This window comes from Zootoca vivipara, chromosome 3 (genome assembly GCF_965207765.1).
Source record: "Zootoca vivipara chromosome 3, rZooViv2.hap1.1, whole genome shotgun sequence".
Taxonomy (NCBI): Eukaryota; Metazoa; Chordata; class Lepidosauria; order Squamata; family Lacertidae; genus Zootoca; species Zootoca vivipara.
The window spans coordinates 65,137,633-65,157,203 of NC_142586.1; the positions used below are offsets into that span (position 1 = coordinate 65,137,633).

A 19,571-nucleotide genomic window follows, 5' to 3' on the forward strand; every position below is an offset into this window, starting at 1 on the left:
ACCCAAGTACATTGAACTGTTGAAACAGTATTGCAATTAGGTCAGTTGTTGTAATTTGCTACTATTGTTTCTACTATTTGCAGATTCACATATAAAATGACCGTTTTCTTTCTATATTCCTTCATAGTGTAAACCAGAATACAAGGTGCCTGGCTTATATGTCATTGACTCTATTGTTCGACAGTCTCGACATCAGTTTGGGCAAGAAAAGGATGTGTTCGCTCCTAGGTTTAGCAATAACATAATTAACACTTTCCAGAATTTATACCGTTGCCCTGGGGATGACAAGGTATGGTGATCATCTCTATTCCTCCTCCCCCCAGACAGTCCAGTAATTAAAGTTCAGCATATGTAAATTTCATTTTAGTTCTGTGGGTGATAATGTATTTATTGACAATGTCTCTGGAAAAATAGACATACATTGCCAGTAAGAATTTGGGAGAAAGGTGTGGCAATCATTGATAAGCTTTTTAAAATAGTGACTGGAAATTTTGTACTACTATTTGTGGAACGTGGGAAAGAAGTATAGTGATTTTTATGTATTTTTAGTACAGGATTATCACTGTTCTCTACATCCTTACATTGTTATTATATCATGGATATTATTAATTCTTATATAATGCTTTTGCTTGTTCAAAGTGCTGCAGTTGCATTATCTCATAATAATAATAATAATAATAATTAATAATAATAATAATGGCATGTTACTCATGACTTATTTTTCAAGTAAGTCGTTCCTTGGAGGTTTTAAATAAGTTTGGCTGGTCATCTGTAGTAAATACTTTAGCTGAGATTCCTGCATTGCAGCAGGTTGGACTAGATGACCCTTGGGTCCCTCCCAACTCTTAAGATTCTCTGATTCTATGAAAGACAAACTATTAATGAAGGAATAACAGCATAGTGGCTGTTGCCTTCATCTGCCAGAAAAAAAGCCTTCTCAGTATAGCTTCTCAACAACCCTAAAAATACTAGCAAGGAAAAAGAATCCAATGGTGTTATCCACATAGGGTTGTATCCGGTGGAGTCCCTCTACTGACTGAGGGCTTTCATCAAGCATAGGCTTATGTCAGTGGCATAAAGCGTTCATCTCTTTAAATTAGCATGGAGCTTAAAGGCACAACTATTTATATTAAAAGACAGAATTTAGGATTTTTTGTTTCATTTCCCCCAATTTCATTCAAGTCAGCCTAGCTACAAGCATAATGTGAAGCACATCAGTCTCATGTTTCATCTTTTGTATATGATAGGGGTTGTATCTAATGGTGTCCCTCTGCTTACGCTTTGATCCAGTTGAGGCTGGATCAAAATGAGGAAGAGGTGATTTTTGCCACACACAAAAACCCCTTCCATCTCCCATTTGCTTTACAGGTGAAACTTGGCAAATTAGAATATCGTCGAAAAGTGCATTTATTTCAGTAATGCAACTTAAAAGGTGAAACCAATATATGTGATAGATGCATGACATGCAAAGCAAGATATGTCAAGCATTTATTTGTTGTAATTGTAATTATTTGACATTAGGCGGGTCAATTATAAATGGAATGTAATTAATGAAATGTAATAGTGATGTTCATTTTTGTATTATTGTAACTATTTGTTTTATTACTGTGGAATTTCCAAAAGAAAGCATTTGGAAAAATAATAATAAAAAAATAATAAGCTGCATTACTGAAATAAATGCACTTTTCGATAATATTCTAATTTTCAGAGTTTCACCTGTAGAGTTTGAGGACCCTTTGGAACAGCATGGGAGGGAACATGCAGGAGGGAGCTGCAGGTTAAGGGACAACTGATTTTTTGAAAAAATCCTCCTTTATATCTGATAATGTTGTGGGTTTCTTTTGAACAATTTTCTGAAACAGTTTGGAGGATCAGAAGCATGGCATAGACTTCTCTGCCACTGCCACTGGTTCCTTCATTTATTTCCAGGTTGCTGTAACTGTAATTTGCCTTGACATGTGAAGTAGATGAGTCGCAACTTCCAGTCTAAGGGTAACCAGCATGGTGCACCCAGATGTTGTCTGCCCTGCAGATGCCATCAGCTCCAGATAGCATTGCTAATGGACAGGCATGATGAGAGCTGTAGACCATAACACCATGATTTGAAGCAGGTTTGGCAAGCATGCGATAAAGCAACCTAGAAATGGTAGAGGGAATTGACATTCAAGAGGGAAACTGAGCACACAAGCCCTCAACACATTCAACCACTCCAAACCATATTCTGGAGAATCATCCAAATTCAGCCATCTATTCCACACTTAGTTTGGAACAGTAGGGTGTGCGTATGATGTAAATTCCAATATAAAATGTTGTGTTACCCTTGCTTCCTTTTAGAGTAAAATTGTGAGAGTGCTAAATTTGTGGCAGAAGAATAATGTGTTCAAAAGTGAAATTATCCAGCCTCTATTGGATATGGCAGCGGGAATTCCTCCTCCAGTCGTGACCCCTGTCTTGCCTGGGACAACTGCTACTATGAGTAACAATACACCAGGTAACAAAAATGTTACGAATGTTCTCCATTGTGAAAATCTGTTTCCCCGTTAATACTTCCTCATGGTTTTAATTTGGCAAAGGCTGATATATTACACCTGCCTGTTTTATGTCTGTAGGAATGATGAACTTCATATACAGTCCAGTCTTTTGATATTTTAATCCAAGTACTGTATCTTGTTCTTTGAGGTACTACTGTGATAAATTGTAGTTAGTTGATAAGGAAAAGAAGTTTATTTAGTAAGGACCCTTATACAATAGCTCTTCTTAAAAGGATTTGAATCAAATTATATCTAGTTAATGTAAGGGTGGAGAACCTCAGGTCCAGGGGCCAAATGTTCTGACCATACCTCCTCAGGCCATATTTTTTGTTCTTTGCTGAAATTTGATCTTGAACTCTGGGTGGTATTTAGAGAGGAGGGATGTGTGTAAACATATCCAAGGCTTTCATATAGGGATATGAAGTGATGGTGCTAACTAAGTTCTTTTTGCTTCAAATTTGGATGGTTGATAAAGATGAGATGCCCTTTCTGTCTGATGGTTTTCAACTGGTGTATTTTTGTGTGCATTGTTCAAGAAATAGTGTTACTTTGTGCTGCTCTTAGTCCTTGCCTGTAGGATTATCATATGGGTCAAGTACAAGTTGTCATCCTAGGTAGTTCCATTAATTTTTATTTTATTTTTAATTTAACAGTTTGTATACCACTTAATCACAGTCATCTCAGGAGACCCAATAAAATAAAACTGAAAATGTGCTAAAACTTGAAAATCAGAATAAGTTAATTGTTGGGGAGGCCTGACTTTCACATGGTTTGCTGAAGCTATGTTCAGAGAGAGAGAGAGAGAGAGAGAGAGAATTTTGGTTGGTTTGTATTTTTGCAATTTGCAGCTACAGTATTCTTTTACATATAGATGCACAGCCTAGGCTAAAAAAGAACAACCCCTGGCTCTTGTATGTCTTCTCCCTTCCCCATTCATTCTCTTTACATACTTTTTATTACATGCTTCCTGCCTTTCCCCTTGATTGCAGGAACGCCTGTGACACCTGCTACACCAGCCAATGTGGTCCAAAGTTTACCTGATCCTTGGGTGTCTCAGATAACTAACACAGATACTCTTACTGCTGTAGCACAGATCTTGCAGAGTCCACAAGGCCAACAGGTAAAGTGTGGTCAGCTTTAAAACAAAATCACAGAATTGGGTAATTAACTACCTTACTTATTGTATAGTTTAAATTGGCCATGAAAGGTCCAAGAGTATTTCCTCCCCCCCTATTTTAATTTATTCTCTATTTGTCAAATAATGGTATTGGATGTGATACTGAATGCCAGCATGATAGGTACCCTTGTATATAAATGTCAGCATGTTTCCAAAAGAGTCATGCATGAGATATCTCACCCTGATTTGATTTGTGTTTTATGATTTGTAAATATGGCTTGGACCTGGTCTAACTGGACCAGGATTTTAGGGAAATCTCTAGAAATTCCTTTGCATTGCAAAACAAGAACAGTTGTAACTTTTCTTACTCTTTTTTAACATAGGAATATGAAATATGGAGATTTGGTAGCCCCTATAGAGGAGTTTAACTCTGTAAAATGTTATGTGGCTATCTCCAGGGGTTTTCATGTTAGTCATTTTTAAGGTTTACATTTTTTATTTTAAAAAAAGCAAATAATTTTTCAATAAAAAACAGTGAGTGGTCAATTATGTCAGTTATGTCAATTTTTGTGCTCCTATGTTTGCCCTATATTGATAATAATGATAATGCTAAGTTAAGTAGACTATGCCCACAATGTTTGGCTGGCTGGCTGATAATAATGTGTAATTAATTAATAATGGTGGTGATAATTGTTACCTACGAGAAGAGACTAAAATAAAAAATAAGACAGGTAATGAAATTTTGTTTTTGTTTTAATGAGGGAACTGGCATTGATTGTGAAAGGATAGAAAATAAGCACAAACTGAATGAATGCCACCCTGTGCCCCCAAACACTTTTAAAGAAACAGAACCTACAAAAGAGTTATGCATTTAAAACTTTCACAGACACACACAGTGATTGAAGAGTGTTGGGTGGGGTAATAGTATTCTAGGCATACCCTGCAGCTCTCATGAAGCATAGTTCAGCTCCTCTGTTTCTCCTTTCACCACCACAGCATGTATGGTGTAATTCATAATTCTATGGTGTTGTAATTAATAATTGCAGTGTTTCAGAGACACGCTTTTTGAGAGTGTGTACAAATCTGTACAAATTGATTGAGACAATCTTATCCTGCCTGTGGTGATTTGTAACTGCTTCAGCCTGATCTGGACAGGATTACACATCAGCCTAAATCAGCTCTCGGGATTTGGCCAGACTGGGTGCAGAGCCCTGATATCCATCTTTTTTCTTTCAGCATTTCTCTGGAAGCAGTTAAGGTTTTCTGAAAATTGTTTGAACGAGTTGAATGTTATGTATAAAATATAAGCAAATACAATAAATAATAATGCATATATAAATGGGCTTTGTTTTATTTTGGTGCATCCCTTGTCTATCAAAGCACATTTTAAGAATAGCTGGACATGAATGAAACTTGATTTTCCAAGTCAAAATATATGCTTATTTTATCAATGTGTACATAACACTAGCAAAAATGTCATTTCTCTCCTCTTCCTCTCATTCCAGCTTCAACAACTAATACAGACACTGCAAATGCAACAACAGAAACCACAGCCATCATTACTTCAAGCACTGGATGCAGGTCTTGTCGTTCAGTTACAAGCCCTCACTGCACAACTTACAGCTGCTGCCGCTGCTGCCAATACACTTAACCCACTAGAACAGAGTGTCTCCTTTAACAAGGTAGAAGTTGATCTACCAAGTTTGAGAAAGGTTGCTAGAATTTGAAGAATACATTTCCAATGATTTTGTTTCCTTGTTTCCCTTTTGCTTTGTTTTCAAAATAGATTTTTAATATCTTCTAAATCTCTTGATGTTAATAGAATTTTTTTTAATTAAAATATGTCCGTTTCTTAAAAATATTTTAGAAGTGATATGCTGAATCTTTCATCTTCTTTCAGCGATACTGGCCCTGATCTAGAAATAGGTTGAACAAATCGAAGGGTCAAAATGTCACCTAGATTGAAAGAGAGATGAGCCTGAATCCAAGCCCCTTCCTGATATGGGGATGGTGGGGGTATCTGGATAAAGTTCCCTATACCTGCAACCAGATGATCCATATTCACACCTTGTCTGGTGCTTTAATATGCAATTATTGACCCAGTGTTGGGAATTGCATGCACAGACCTGGATGCTGGATCACTGAACTAGTTTTTCATCAAATCTACTTTTTTAAGGTAACAGACAGTTGAGTTTCTTTCTTTGCAATCCCAGGAACTTGCTTATGAATGCAGTAGGCTATTTTATGCTGACTGGTCTAAACCTTGACCTAGCCATATGAAACAGCTTACCCGTACATAATTCTATGCTGCTGGTACCAGCTTTAAATTGGTTGATGGTTGCTTATGTGTCAGTACACCAGCATAAACCTGGGACACAGATTCCTGATTCAGTAAGGTAACCTAAATTAAATATACCACTGGTTTTATACGTATGTATAAGTAACCCAATTTAAATGGGGGACTGGCTGCATTTGTTTGAGGTGTGCTTGTTCTTTCTAGCATCTCAAACATCACATTTAACCCAGGCATAAGATGTAACCATACAAAGAACTAAGTTGTATTCATTAGTCTCATGCTATTTAGGGGTTATCTGTATTACCATTTTCATATGCCAAGTAAGTAACATATATACAGACATATGAAAATGTACATTTTCAACAGGCCAAAAATAAACAGGTAAAGCTAGTGTTGCCTTCCTTTTAACATGCCATCTTGAATAGTTTGTGGATATAGTGCATTTCTAATGCATTGTTTGTTTTCTCCTAGAAGCTGATGGATAGGTTTAGCGATTTTGGTGAAGAAGCTGACATTAATGAAGAACCTAAAAAAGAAACTCCAACTTCCCAACTGTAAGACTTCACCTCATTTTATATACCAAGTGGAAATAGTGTGAAAAGTAGACTTCCTGGTTGGTTGGTTGGTTGGTTGGTTGCTTTGCTTGCTTGCTTGCAAAGCGGAGGGGCTGCATGTATAGACAGAATGCTCATTTCTATATGGGCCTATTAAGCTAATAAGTGATAATCTAAAAGCAGTATTTAATTAAAAGCACTTCTAAACCACTTTATATGAATGTACCTATTTTATATTGAAGTAAACCACAGAGGCTGTCCCTCTTGGATTGTTAGCAGGCTCTGAATAATAGAGCTGAGCTCTAAGTGGAAAGATACCATGAAGTTGAAAGAGTGCTGGTTTGTGTGAGGGCTTATCATTTCGTAAAGGTGAGAGAGCAAACAAAGCAGGAGACCAGGTGCCTGCAGATAATCTGCAAAGTATCTGTAAAGTATAGGTTCAACTGAGCTACCTCCTGGGAAGCTGTCAAGTCTCCACCTTTTGTTCACCAGTATATTGCCTTGTTGAAGCACTTATCACAATGTTATTTCAACGATATAGCGATTTATCGCACAGCCCTATTACCGAACTTGTTTTTGTATTATTATTATTACATTATTATTACTTAGTAAGAAGTTGATTGACTGTTCTGATTGTGTGTTTTAGGCCTCTTGTGTCTGAATCTGTGAACAACTCACTTTTTCACCAACTAGCTGAACAGTTACAGCAACAAAACCTAGAACATCTCCGCCAGCAGCTTATGGAGCAGCAACCTCCAAAGGTATAACATTTTGTTCTTTGGACAATAGGTGGTCATCTTTTTAGTATTATGTTTCTAGTTAGCAAAAGTGAGTTTTACTTTAATGTTCTTTATCATAAAATCATAAAAGCATTATAACTTGCTTTTAATGTTTTTCACATAGTGAAGGCAGCAGTACAAAGAGGCACACATGCAACTGTGTGTGTTTGTTTTGAAGTGATTTCCTCTGATCAGTTGCCACCAAGAAGCACTTCCCTGAGATCAGAAAGTGCTTGGGGACGGGGGTTTGGTGAAAGTGGCTTAAACGCAAACTGGAGTATGTAGCAATATCTCAATAACATTCTCTTTAAGCAGCTTTCAAGTCCAAGGTTCAGGCTAGTCAAGTGGGGTGTCAGAAGGTTATGAAGAAAGGCTTTCATAATTTAGGCCTTTTTTCTAGTGTCATAATAATACTGGTAGTTAACATCCCTTCATAACTGTGTGAATTTGGAGCATAGCCGCCCTACTTTGTATATATTTTACATAGTTTTGCAAAGGACTTGTACAAAGAGTATCTGAACTGAGAGACTAGGAAAGGATTTGAAAGAAAATGGATTGTTTTGATGAAAATATTCTGATAGCAGAAACACCAATAAAGTGGGAATTAGATAATAGTTATAAATATGTTTAGGGGGGATTCTGACTTAGATGTGTTCAGTCATAATGCCACAGATGGTAGCTTCGCCCAATTGGCTCCTCAGCTAAGCACATACACCAAAGGTCTGAACCTGCAGTTCCTCTCATACTGAGCAGGATTACGATCGCAACAACACATTATCAGTAGGGTAAAACTAACCTATCTCACGACGGTCTAGTTATAAATAGTCATTAAATGGGTTTGCATAGTGAAAAGGTGTTGGCAAACTTTGAGATGGATGAATTAAAAATCATATACAGCTGAACAGAGTAGTAATGTTGAGAATTAGTTTAATACAGTGGTACCTCTACTTATGAATTTAATGCGTTCCAAATGCACATTTGTAAGTAGAAAAAAATTGTAAGTTGAATCCCATAGGAATGCAATGGGAGAAAAAATTCGTAAGTAGAAAAAATCCTATTTAAAACCGCATCCAAGATGGCGGACAGAGCTCCATTCATAAGTAGAAACATTCGTAAGTAGAGTTATTCGTAAGTAGAAGTACCACTGTATTGGTTTTCTTCAATACTGGTTTCATTTTTCAAGAGAAAACATGAGTAGATCTTCCACTAGATGTCACCAAACATTGACATCTAACACACTTCTAACATATCTGTCTATGTAAACCACCCTGTAAAACCCTCCTCAGATGAAGGGCAGTATATAAATTTAATAAATAAACAATAAATGTAATTTTTGATACAACAGTTCCTTAAAATGCAGAACTTTGCATTCTAAGTTCATCTTACAATATTTTTCTCAGTTCATAATATTAATGTTTCGATTCCTCACTAGAATTGCAACAGCTCTTCTCTTGGTCTTTTCACATAATTGGGCAAAAACAAACAAACCAACAAATATTCTAATAATGATACAGTTTTATGCCAAATTGGGCTGCTACATATGTACACCATGCCTCCTGCAAAACCAGTACAGTTTCAGGTAAAACAGATGGAAATATTAACCTTGCATAATTTCTTTTTCCAGGCAAGTCCTGAGGAAACACAAGAAGGGAATTTTGGTTCTGAGCATTCAGCATCACCTTCACAAGACAGCAGCCACCAGCAGTTTTTAGAAGTAGAAACAAATATTGACAATTCAATGGATGTTCAACAACAGGTGAAATTCGCTGTTTCTATTTACATCTATGAAGTGTGATCTCTGTGGTTACAGTTTACAAGATCAGAAATGTAATTTTTTTAAAATAAAGGATGAATGCACTAGCCTTTGTTAGGGTCTTCCTGGGCAGCAATATGCTATAGATATGATACTGGGCCTAAGAAGTCTTCCCCATTAATTGAACAGATAGTTGCTATCCTTTCTGAAAGAAGTGATAATTTCATGAATATGTGTGCCACAAGAGAATATCACATATACCCTCAGATTCTGCATGTGAGGATTTCCCCACATCACTCTTTTCTGCGTTTAGAACCCGAATGAGGAATAAGGCCTTCATATGCAAGCCATTTTGTGCATATAGATTGCTTTTGCGAAATTATTGTGAGCCTGTTTCCCTGTACTTTGGTGTGAGCCCCTCTTTCTTCTCTATTCAGGACATGGACATAGATGAAGGTCAAGAAGTTGTAGAACAAGAGGTATTTGAGCAAGAGGAAAAGAAACCTGTAGTTCCTTCAAGATCAAGAACACGTTCAAGATCCCGCTCAAGGTAATTTTGCAATTTTCTTAATATAGTAGGGGTTTTTTTGTCCCAAATTTCAAAAACCAAAATGAGTTTTGTGCTTTTCTTACGAGTGTTCTCTTAGCAGCATTGAACTGATTATTTTACAGGTCTCCAAGAAAAAGAAGGTCCAGGTCACGATCTGGCTCTAGAAAGCGCAAACATAGAAAGCGTTCACGCTCTAGATCAAGGGAAAGGAAGAGGAAGTCCTCCAGGTCCTACTCAAGTGAAAGAAGGGCTAGAGAGAGGGAAAAAGAACGACAGAAAAAAGGGTTGCCTCCTATACGGTCGAAAACACTAAGTGGTAAGTCATCTGCTTCCAGTTTAACGTTTCTAAGAACAAAATAATATTTAATTTGTTATTAGTCATTCTTTCAAAAGAAGCAGAGGGTTGAGACTGATTTCTTGGGACATTTTTCCCCAATGTTTCCTAATTCACTTTCATACAATGTGTTTACAGTACATATTAGTTTTGGCATGAGATTTTACATGCTTTATTGTAGGGGTTAGTTAAGAGTAGAATTCTCTGCTTAAATTAAACAATTGTATTTATTGGTTTGATACATTACACGCCCTGTGCAAGGCCCCAACTTGCTTTAGCTTGTCTGTGGTAAAAGCCTGTGTAAAAGGTTCCAGCTTAAGTGAGCATATGCAACAAACTCTTACTTAATTTATGCAATGTTTGTCTTTACAGTCTGCAGTACTACACTTTGGGTTGGTCAGGTGGACAAGAAAGCCACGCAGCAAGATTTAACCAATTTATTTGAAGAATTTGGACAAATAGAATCTATAAATGTAAGTGAAATCATCACCATGTGCCTTTTTAAAAATAACATAATCTTGTTTGAACAGTTGTGTACTCGTTAGTAGAAAATAAGGGTTAGTACATAGAGGTAACTCGGGACGCAGGTAGCGCTGTGGTCTAACCCACAGAGCCTAGGGCTTGCCGATCAGAAGGTCGGCAGTTCTAATCCCTGCGACGGGGTGAGCGCCCTTTGTTCAGTCCCAGCTCCTGCCAACCTAGCAGTTCAAAAGCACGTCAAGTGCAAATAGATAAATAGATACCGCTCCAGTGGGAAGGTAAACGGCGTTTCCGTGCACTACTCTGGTTCGCCAGAAGCGGCTTAGTCATGCTGACCATATGACCCGGAAGCTGTATGTGGACAAACACCAGCTCCCTCGGCCTATAGAGCGAGATGAGTGCCGCAACCCCAGAGTCATCCACGACTGGACCTAATGGTCAGGGGTACCTTTACCTTTACATAGAGGTAAGGGATGTGAGTGGTGCTGTGGGTTAAACCATTGTGCCGCTTGGGCTTGCCGATCAAAAGGTCGGCGGTTTGAATCCCCGTGATGAGGTGAGCTCCCATTGTTTGGTGCCAGCTTCTCCTAACCTAGCAGTTTGAAAGCACACAGTGAAAGTAGATGAATAGGTACTGCTCTGGCGGGAAGGTAAATGCCATTTCTGTGCATTGCTCTGGTTTCGCCAGAAGTGGCTTAATCATGCTGGCCACTTGACCCACAAAAACTGTCTGCAGAAGTGGACAAACACCGGCTCCCTCGGCCTTTAAAGCGAGATGAGCATCACAACCCCAGAGTCATTCGCAACTGGACTTAATTGTCAGGGGTCCCTTTACCTTTTTACATAGAGGTAGCTGTACTTCCAGCTAGTTCTAGAGGAATTTAAATGGAATTCTGCTTACACAACAAGGCAGGTTTGCCTGCCTCTCCATTGCTTCTGCAGCTCATTGTGGTTCTTGAAACGTCACTCAAAGTCCTGGTTGACCCTCCAGAATGGCCTAGTGGGTGTTGAAGGACAGGAAACTGTCATAAAGTGTGTGTATGTGGTGGTGGTGGAGACTGGATCACAGCTGAAACAGTGTTGTGGAGTCACCTTGACACTTGGTGTCACTGCTGTGTACTGGGGCAGGGCAGTGGTAAGGTCAGTTTTGTGGCAACAACACCAGAGTTGAGAGGATAGCACTGCCCCACCATGATGATCATTCCTGATTCCTAGCCATTAGCTTACACTTTAATATTACTTGACTCTTGCTTATAGATGATCCCTCCCAGGGGCTGTGCGTATGTCTGTATGGTCCATAGACAAGATGCCTATCGTGCTCTTCAGAAACTAAGCTCTGGATCCTACAAGATTGGATCTAAAATGATTAAGGTACATCTTCATATTATTCATCTTCAAGATAAATTATAGTAATTGCTTGCTTTCATATACAATGAAGAATATAACATTTCATGGTTGGTAATACCTATAGTTACTAAGAAAAAATAGGAATTTCTCGATAACTTTGTAGAATAATTTTCTTGTCAAGACAGTGACTAGAATTAAAAGTGGAATATTTCAAAATGGGAAATCAACAAGAACACCAGTGAATATAACTTTATGGCTGGTGGTAACAGTATCTACATTAGAGCATCATTTGGGGGGATTGGTATAGGGGAAGAACTTCAAGCAAGTACAACACAATTTTTGTAGAGGACAAAAGGCTCAAAGAATTTGGTCTGTGCTAAATAACTTGATCATAAAGTTGTAGAAAGTATAACTCGGGAGAGGAAAGTAATTAAGGTGCATGATGGTGAAGGAATTCCCTTTAATTTGGATATCTTGAAGGCTTTTGCATAGTGAGTTCTTCCGTCTTATGAACAATGTATTAGGACTGTTGGTTAGTATGTTTGAAAGGAGATCAAAAGCCTGGTAGAAATGTTGGTTGTAATTTATTTCCAAAACTATTGAATTGTATTCTATTTTCAGATTGCATGGGCTTTAAACAAAGGTGTGAAAACTGAATACAAACAGTTTTGGGATGCAGATGTTGGAGTTTCATATATACCTTGGGAAAAAGTTAAATTGGATGATTTAGATGGCTTTGCAGAAGGAGGCATGATTGACCAGGAAACAGTAAATAGTGGTAAGAATGGTTTATAGAGTGCCTTGTAATTACAAATTTATTTTCATCTTTTGTTATAGAAAAATGTGTTTCCAATATACTTAATGTGCCCATTAGAATGATAATGACAGGTGTTTTGTTATCAGACTAATTAAGAGGTCAGCTAGCAGTTGGCAGTCAGACTGAATCATAAGTGTCCAGTTTCTAAAGTCACTAGAAAATTTCTATCCTGCACTAGGATGATTGCCAGACTAAGACTGCAGTCCTCTATACCCTTCTTTGGCAGTAACTCCCATTCAGCTCAGTAGGACTTACTGAGCAAGCTTCTTTAGGATTGATTGACAATACTAAACCAATTCACCAAGGAGTCAGTTCCATAGGGCACACTTGTATTTACTTCTGAGTAAACATGTAGGGTTGTGCTCTAAAACTTGTCCATATTAGATCTTCTAAGGATGGTATAACAAAAAAAACCTCTAGTCAATGGTTTTCAACAAACTGTTGATATAAGAGTTTCTAAAACTATCAGGCACAAATTGTTAACTGCCTTCACTGTAGATTCAAAGAGCAAGATTAGTACAGTAGTTCACATCTAGCTGTGCATAAAAGTTTGCATGAATTGGCTCTGACCAGGCAGTTTTTCTGAGCATATCTCCTTACTCTCCAGTCATTAAAAAGATTTAGGTTTCATGGAAAGTATTCTGAAAATGTTTTAGTATTTTCTATTTGTTATGGTGGACGATGAAGTGTTCGGATCGGGCTGTTCCTCTTGCATGAGACTCAGGCAGGAGCAAAGAATTGTGGGAGACAGACCACTGTTTTGTTGGCTGTTATTCAGCTGAGCCCTCTGTAACTCCTTCCTTTGTTATTCTTAGTTACTTTGTAATCTTGCTCTTCTTAAACTGTTTGTCTGATACTTTGTCCTGTCTTTGTTACTGTTTGCTGTCAGCCCTTTGATTTGTCCTCTCCTCTGTTAAGGTAACCCCCCCCCCCCAAAAAAAACCTGTCTCCCTGCTAAATGTCTTTCACTATTCTATGTTCAGTGTTTTACTTCTGTTTCAAATTAATTATTTACTTTTGGTCTTTATTTCCTGTTGCTGGCCATTGCTGTTGGACTGCCATTTTCCTCAATGATTTTTGCAGCGCTGGCTACCTGTTGCAGCAACCACGTACTGCTTCCTTAACAGTTTCTTATTCATTATATGACATTATTATTTCTTTTGCATTACATTATCAAGAGGTGGATGCTATATATGTCTGAATTTTATTATGGGGAGTTAATTTTCTTTACTCTTGTTCTTGTTCACGTGTTAGCCGGGGGGAGGTAGGCACTTGTATTTAATTTAGTTTTAGATTTTTGTGACCATGCTCCTGCTTGGCGAGTCTGAAAAACTGGGAAGCGGTCTACCTCACACAATTATTTGCTCCTGTCTGAGTCTCATACAAGAGGAACAGCCCAGTCTGAATACTACATCATCCACCTAATAAACCTACTATTCAGGTAAGACCAATCGTCCTTTTCTTTCTTTATTGAAACATAATTAAATCTTATATCGTTTCTTTTCTTAAGAATGGGAAACTGCAAGAAGCTCAGAGACCACGAAAGAGCCGGTGCAAACAACCCAGACTACAACAGTTGACAAGACCACAGCCGTAACAACCCAAACAGAAACTTTCACACAGTCTGTCACTATGTTACAGGTTAGAATTGGACTCAATTCTGTCTTTGCTTTTCTCAAGGTAGTTGGACATGGAATGGGTTATCTTCTGTGTCAGTAAGCAGGACTTGAAATGTTCTGGTTTCAAAAGTTTTTACTCTACCCTTCTCAATTATTTCTGCCATCTAGCACAGAAGCCTGACTTCTGCAGCCTGCAAAGCCAGGCAGTTTTTGCTTTCCCTTTTAGCAGAGGCTATTCTTAAGGTTTCTGCCCCCTTGCAGTTTGTAAGAGAAGTCCCCCTCATCCCCCACACCATTTGAAAAGAAGAAAGTGAAGAATTGATACTTCTCTTATGGAGTCTTGGCATGGGCATAGTCAGGCGTTATGTTGGGGGGCACAACTGAGCTATCTGTGACACGATTGGTCAGTTAAGCATTTTTATTTATTTTCTTGATTGGGGCAGCAGCTCCTCCCAACCGCATCCCCTTGGCTATGCCCATCGGTCTGAAAGCAAGTTGTCCAGGAAGATTGCTATCCAATAAGCTGAAGGGCTGCCAACTGCAGGAGGAAGGGGATATATGCTAAAACAGATAGACTACAGGTCCAGCCCTCAAGAGCAGGCATCCCCAAACTGCGGCCCTCCAGGTGTTTTGGCCTACAACTCCCATGATCCCTAGCTAAGAGGATCAGTGGTCAGGAATGATGGGAATTGTAGTCCAAAACATCTGGAGGGCCAAAGTTTGGGGATGCCTGCTTAAGAGAGCACTCAGCTAGTAAGGGACCACTGATATAGCCAGTCTGGCAAAGGACGAGGGCTCCCAATCTCCCCAGCAGCAGTGGGGAATGACCTGCTGCCAGGGGATGACAGTAGAGTAAGCCCCCCAAATAGAGACAGTGGACATTACACCACCCCCATCTTCCATTATAATTTAAAAGTCAGAATTAACTCACCTCCAACTCAACACACATTCCCCAAGGATGAACAGGATCAAAATCATTCTAGCTTTGATGGCACAGAATAAAACCCCTTGTCTTCATCACCAATGGGGAGATCAGAGTGCTCCAGAAACAGGAAAGTGTATAACAGTCTCCTCCAATGTTTCCTGAACTTGCTGTGTACCCAGGTAACATCGATCACATCATTGTGCTTCTTCTTGTTTCTGGAGCATTCCTATCTGTTCACTGATGGTGAGAAGAGTGGCTTTGTTTAGAGCTGCTGTGTGATCAGGGGCTAGAGGGCTGCCAGAATAGGCTTGGTGGACCAGATTAGGCTCATGGACCAGCATTTTGCCACCCCTGATTTACAGTAAATCTCTCTCCCTGCATGCTCACTTTCCCATGTGAGTTGAAGAAACACCCAATTATTAGTACTCCATAATTATGAGTATCTTTTATTATCTATGCAATGTAAAGTGACACTTACTACCACCTTTAACCATTTTTATGTCTAAAGGTTGTGCATCTGAAGGAAAGCACAACCTGTGGAGAGAGAGAGAGAGAGAGAGAGAGAGAGAGAGAGAGAGATGATGATGATGATGATGATGATTTTATTGATTGATTGAATTTATATACTTCCCTATTCCCAGAGGTCTCAGGGCAGTTCACAGAAAAGATCAACATAAAAACCACAATAAATATATAATCAAAATAAAAACAACAACCCAATAACACCCTAAAATATGCTGCAGGTTTAAGATGGTCTGAAGAGATATTTATTTAATAAATACATCCCTAAGACTGAAAGCAGGCCTAGCATCCAGGTGATGATTCTTTCAGTGCAGAAAGATGATGATTGTCCTTTTCTGTGTGGAGGTCCCACTCACAGTCATTAGCATGGGCACTTAATTTCAGCCTCTTAACAATCACCACAAAATGGACCAGAGGAAATCCTTCAGTAGAGGGTGCTCCATTTAATACTCTAAGCACATAGGTGGTAGGCAAGTGTGACAAGAATCTCCTCTGAACATCTAAGGATAAGTGGTTGCTTTTAGACATCCAGTTCCTATTTTCTCTCTGGATGAGTTTGAAAATTGGATTTCCTGTGAATGTTCATTGTGCACTAATGATGAAAAGGCAATATCCCCTGCCAGTCGTTTGTTACTAGATTCTGCTCTGCTCACTGCGGGGTCTCCTCAAACCTGGGAGTTTGTTTTTGTGAGTTTAATTGTTTATGCTTTATGCTTAATTATTTCATGGATCTCTTTTTCTCTTATTTAATCATTTGTTTCTTTCAATTAACCAAAATACCTTGGGGTTAGCTTTTTGTGTTAAGAACTTTCTGTATTCACTTATGCTCCAAAATGTTGGGGAAATTCAGCTAATCAGACATGATTTTTAGGCAATATTGATACAGTACAATAGTGCTGGTTGGCTGTTACCGTAAGTGACAGAGTAGGGGACCCAAAGTCCCAGATTACTCTGTTCAGTGGAGTATATCAGAGCAGTGTACAATAAATGTATTAAGAAGTGACACTGCAAGATAGAGCAGGCTTAACAGCCTTTACTTCCCATTTTTGAAGACCATAGTTACTATTGTCATTGTGTAGATTTTGATTCTAAGTATTACTTAAACATCCCAATACTAGGCATGTTTACCAGAGGAAGTACCACTACATTCAGTGGGACTTACTTCCCAATAAACCTGCATAGCCTTAAAATAATGGGATTATGTAAATAGTGAAGACATACTTTCCTTTCCTCCTAAACAGATTCCTGTAGCTCCATCTGTGCCAGCAGTTAGTTTAGTACCACCAACATTTCCTGTTACAATGTCTGTCCCTCCTCCTGGCTATAGTCCAATTCCTCCACCTCCCTTCATGAGAGCAAGCTTCAATCCTTCACATCCACCTCCTGGTAAGTTACCTTTATATAATTTATATACTGTATATAAAAATTTAGGCATTGCGTGCGCAGAGGTCACAGTATAGAATCAACTGGGCCGTGCCTTTGGGTAGAATAAATGTTATTTCACATAACACACGTTGGTAGGGGAGTCAGGGTTGGGACAGGGCAAAATTTTACAGAACACACGCATTGGGGGAATGATCGTGTGCAAAATGAACAGGTCACAGGGATAACCGGGGGCGGGGTTTGGACGGAGGAGAGGAGGGAAATCACAGGGGTAAGTGGGGGGGTTAGGGGGAGGAGAGGGGGGAAGTCACAGGGATAAGCTGGGGGGGAGAGAGGGGGCATAATAGGTCATGGATCAGGACAGAGTTGGGGGATTCACAGGGATGGGGGGGGGGAATCACAGGGATACGTCATGGATCGGCACAGGGTAGGGGAAATCACACAAATAACCCACAGCAACACGTGACAGGTCCAGCTAGTTTAGACATAAATTTATGCATAAATTCACATAGATTGTTCTAATTAAAAGATCCATACTTGGATGTAAACCTCATTGTATCCTTTTGTATTTGCTTCTAAGTATACATACATAGAATGGGCTAGAGGGATGCGGCTGGCGCTGTGGGTTAAACCACTGAGCCTAGGCTTGCCGATCAGAAGGTTGGTGGTTTGAATTGCCGTGACAGGGTGAGCTCCTGTTGCTCAGTCCCAGCTCCTGCCAACCTAGCAGTCCGAAAGCATGTCAAAGTGCAAGTAGATAAATAGGTACCGCTACAGCGGGAAGGTAAACGGCATTTCTGTGTGCTGCTCTGGTTTGCCAGAAGCAGCTTTGTCATGCTGGCCACATGACCTGGAAGCTGTACATCGGCTCACTCGGCCAATAAAGCGAGATGAGCGCCGCAACCCCATAGTCGGTCACGACTGGACCTAATGGTAAGGGGTCCCTTTACCTTTACTTGGATGTAAACCTAATTGTATCCTTTGGGATTTGCTTCTAAGTATACATCCATAGGATGGGCTATTGGAGTTAACTGGCCTATGTTTATTTTAACTTACAATGCTTAAATGATATTCCTTTATTTCATTTTTAAATTTTATTTCAAAAAAATTATATACCACTTGATTGTAAAAATCTCAAAGCAATTTACAAGAAGATGAAACAATAAAATAAAATAAAACCTTTCAACTGCAATCTTAAACACAAAAGGTTAAGATGCAAAACAGAATATATTGGTTTATATAATACTGCTTGCTCATAATTTTAATTCAGTTGAGCACTTGCAGATTCCCCAATTTGCAAATACAGTTGTACTTTGGTTCTCAAACGGAATCCGTTCTGGAAGTCCGTTCAACTTCCAAAAATGTTCGAAAACCAAGAGGCGGCTTCCGATTGGCTACAGGAGCTTCCTGCACTCTATCAGAAGCCATGTTGGACGTTCAGCTTCCCAAAAAACTTCACAAACCAGAACAGTCGCTTCCGGGTTTGTGGTGTTCGGGAGCCAAAATGTTCAAGACAAAGATTTCGAAAACCAAGGTACGACTGTATGCAGTGAATACTGTCTTCTATACAAATAAGTTATGCAGAAAACTTTTGCTAGTTTTGTTTATTCAGATTTATTATTCTTTGTTTCTTCTAGGTTATTTGCCTCCCCCAGTTCCACCACCTGTTCCACCGCCGGTAGTTCCAACCCGTAAGTTAGTTTATAGCTTTCCTTCTTGTGTCTCCCGTTAGGCAGTGCTCTTTCACCAAACTCCAAAATTTAGAGGACAACTTAAAATACATTTGGTGTGTTTGTTGGAGGGAGCTACTGATGAGAATTTTTTTAAAAAAAACATTAACTGTGTTGTGTATTTATATTGGAACATAATATAATTGTTTTTAATTGTACAGAACAATGGAAATAGTTGTAGCTCAGGAGAAACTTGCCAGCCTCTATTATAGCTACTGTGACAGCAAACTGTTCTTAAAATGATTTGTTTGCTTGTAAGGTGAAGGCAAAGTTAACGTGTGTTCATTTTCTGCTGCTGTAAATGATAGCTTGATAATACTGCAAATAGTATATTTAGTGATTGCTATCTATAGTTTAGGATTACCAGATTTTTTTATTACATCATATGCACATACAACGTGAAAAGAATTCACTGTGATACTGCAACATAAGCTGCAATCTTTAACACTTATACTAGGGAGCAAATCCCATTGAATATACCAGAACGTCATTGTGGGTAGGCATGCATAGGATTGTAAGAAGTTGTATGTGTGTTCTGTTTTACAGCTCTTGTACAGTCTTCGCTACCAATTGCTCAAGAGTCAATGAAAGATTATAGCAACCTTGCTCTACCAGTTGGCACTGTTTCTAGTAGTCTTACTACCCCAACATTATCTGCTGGAAGTGTTTTTACTCCTCTGTCAAGTAACAAGTCAGATTTAGATGAAAAGGGATCCCATCTTGCAGATCTTCAGATTTCATCAAGTGAAAATAGAGCTGGTAAGTAGCCCAGTGAAACTTTACTCATAAAGTTTGTACAACTAGAGTGGTCATTTACCAACTACATGGGTATTC

General features: G+C 38.9%; 1 protein-coding gene across 5 annotated transcripts in view; it reads left to right on the forward strand.

Annotated features, from left to right (window-relative positions):
• Positions 1–19,571, forward strand: part of SCAF8 (SR-related CTD associated factor 8) — a 64,882-nt gene that overhangs the window by 12,028 nt on the left and 33,283 nt on the right. For 3 of the 5 annotated variants that reach the window (XR_015948995.1, XM_035108674.3, XM_035108672.3), the window contains exons 4-19: positions 128–289; positions 2,335–2,491; positions 3,521–3,651; positions 5,154–5,330; positions 6,416–6,498; positions 7,145–7,259; positions 8,902–9,033; positions 9,468–9,580; positions 9,703–9,896; positions 10,287–10,387; positions 11,652–11,765; positions 12,363–12,519; positions 14,069–14,199; positions 16,866–17,010; positions 18,645–18,698; positions 19,284–19,496. Coding sequence is in view for 3 of the 5 variants with exons in the window: in XM_035108674.3 (XP_034964565.3) it covers positions 128–289; positions 2,335–2,491; positions 3,521–3,651; positions 5,154–5,330; positions 6,416–6,498; positions 7,145–7,259; positions 8,902–9,033; positions 9,468–9,580; positions 9,703–9,896; positions 10,287–10,387; positions 11,652–11,765; positions 12,363–12,519; positions 14,069–14,199; positions 16,866–17,010; positions 18,645–18,698; positions 19,284–19,496 (2,179 nt within the window). In the remaining 2 variants the exon portion in view is untranslated. The remainder of the gene's footprint in view (positions 1–127; positions 290–2,334; positions 2,492–3,520; positions 3,652–5,153; positions 5,331–6,415; positions 6,499–7,144; positions 7,260–8,901; positions 9,034–9,467; positions 9,581–9,702; positions 9,897–10,286; positions 10,388–11,651; positions 11,766–12,362; positions 12,520–14,068; positions 14,200–16,865; positions 17,011–18,644; positions 18,699–19,283; positions 19,497–19,571) is intronic. The other 2 variants (XR_015948996.1, XM_035108675.3) reach the window with 1 other exon arrangement.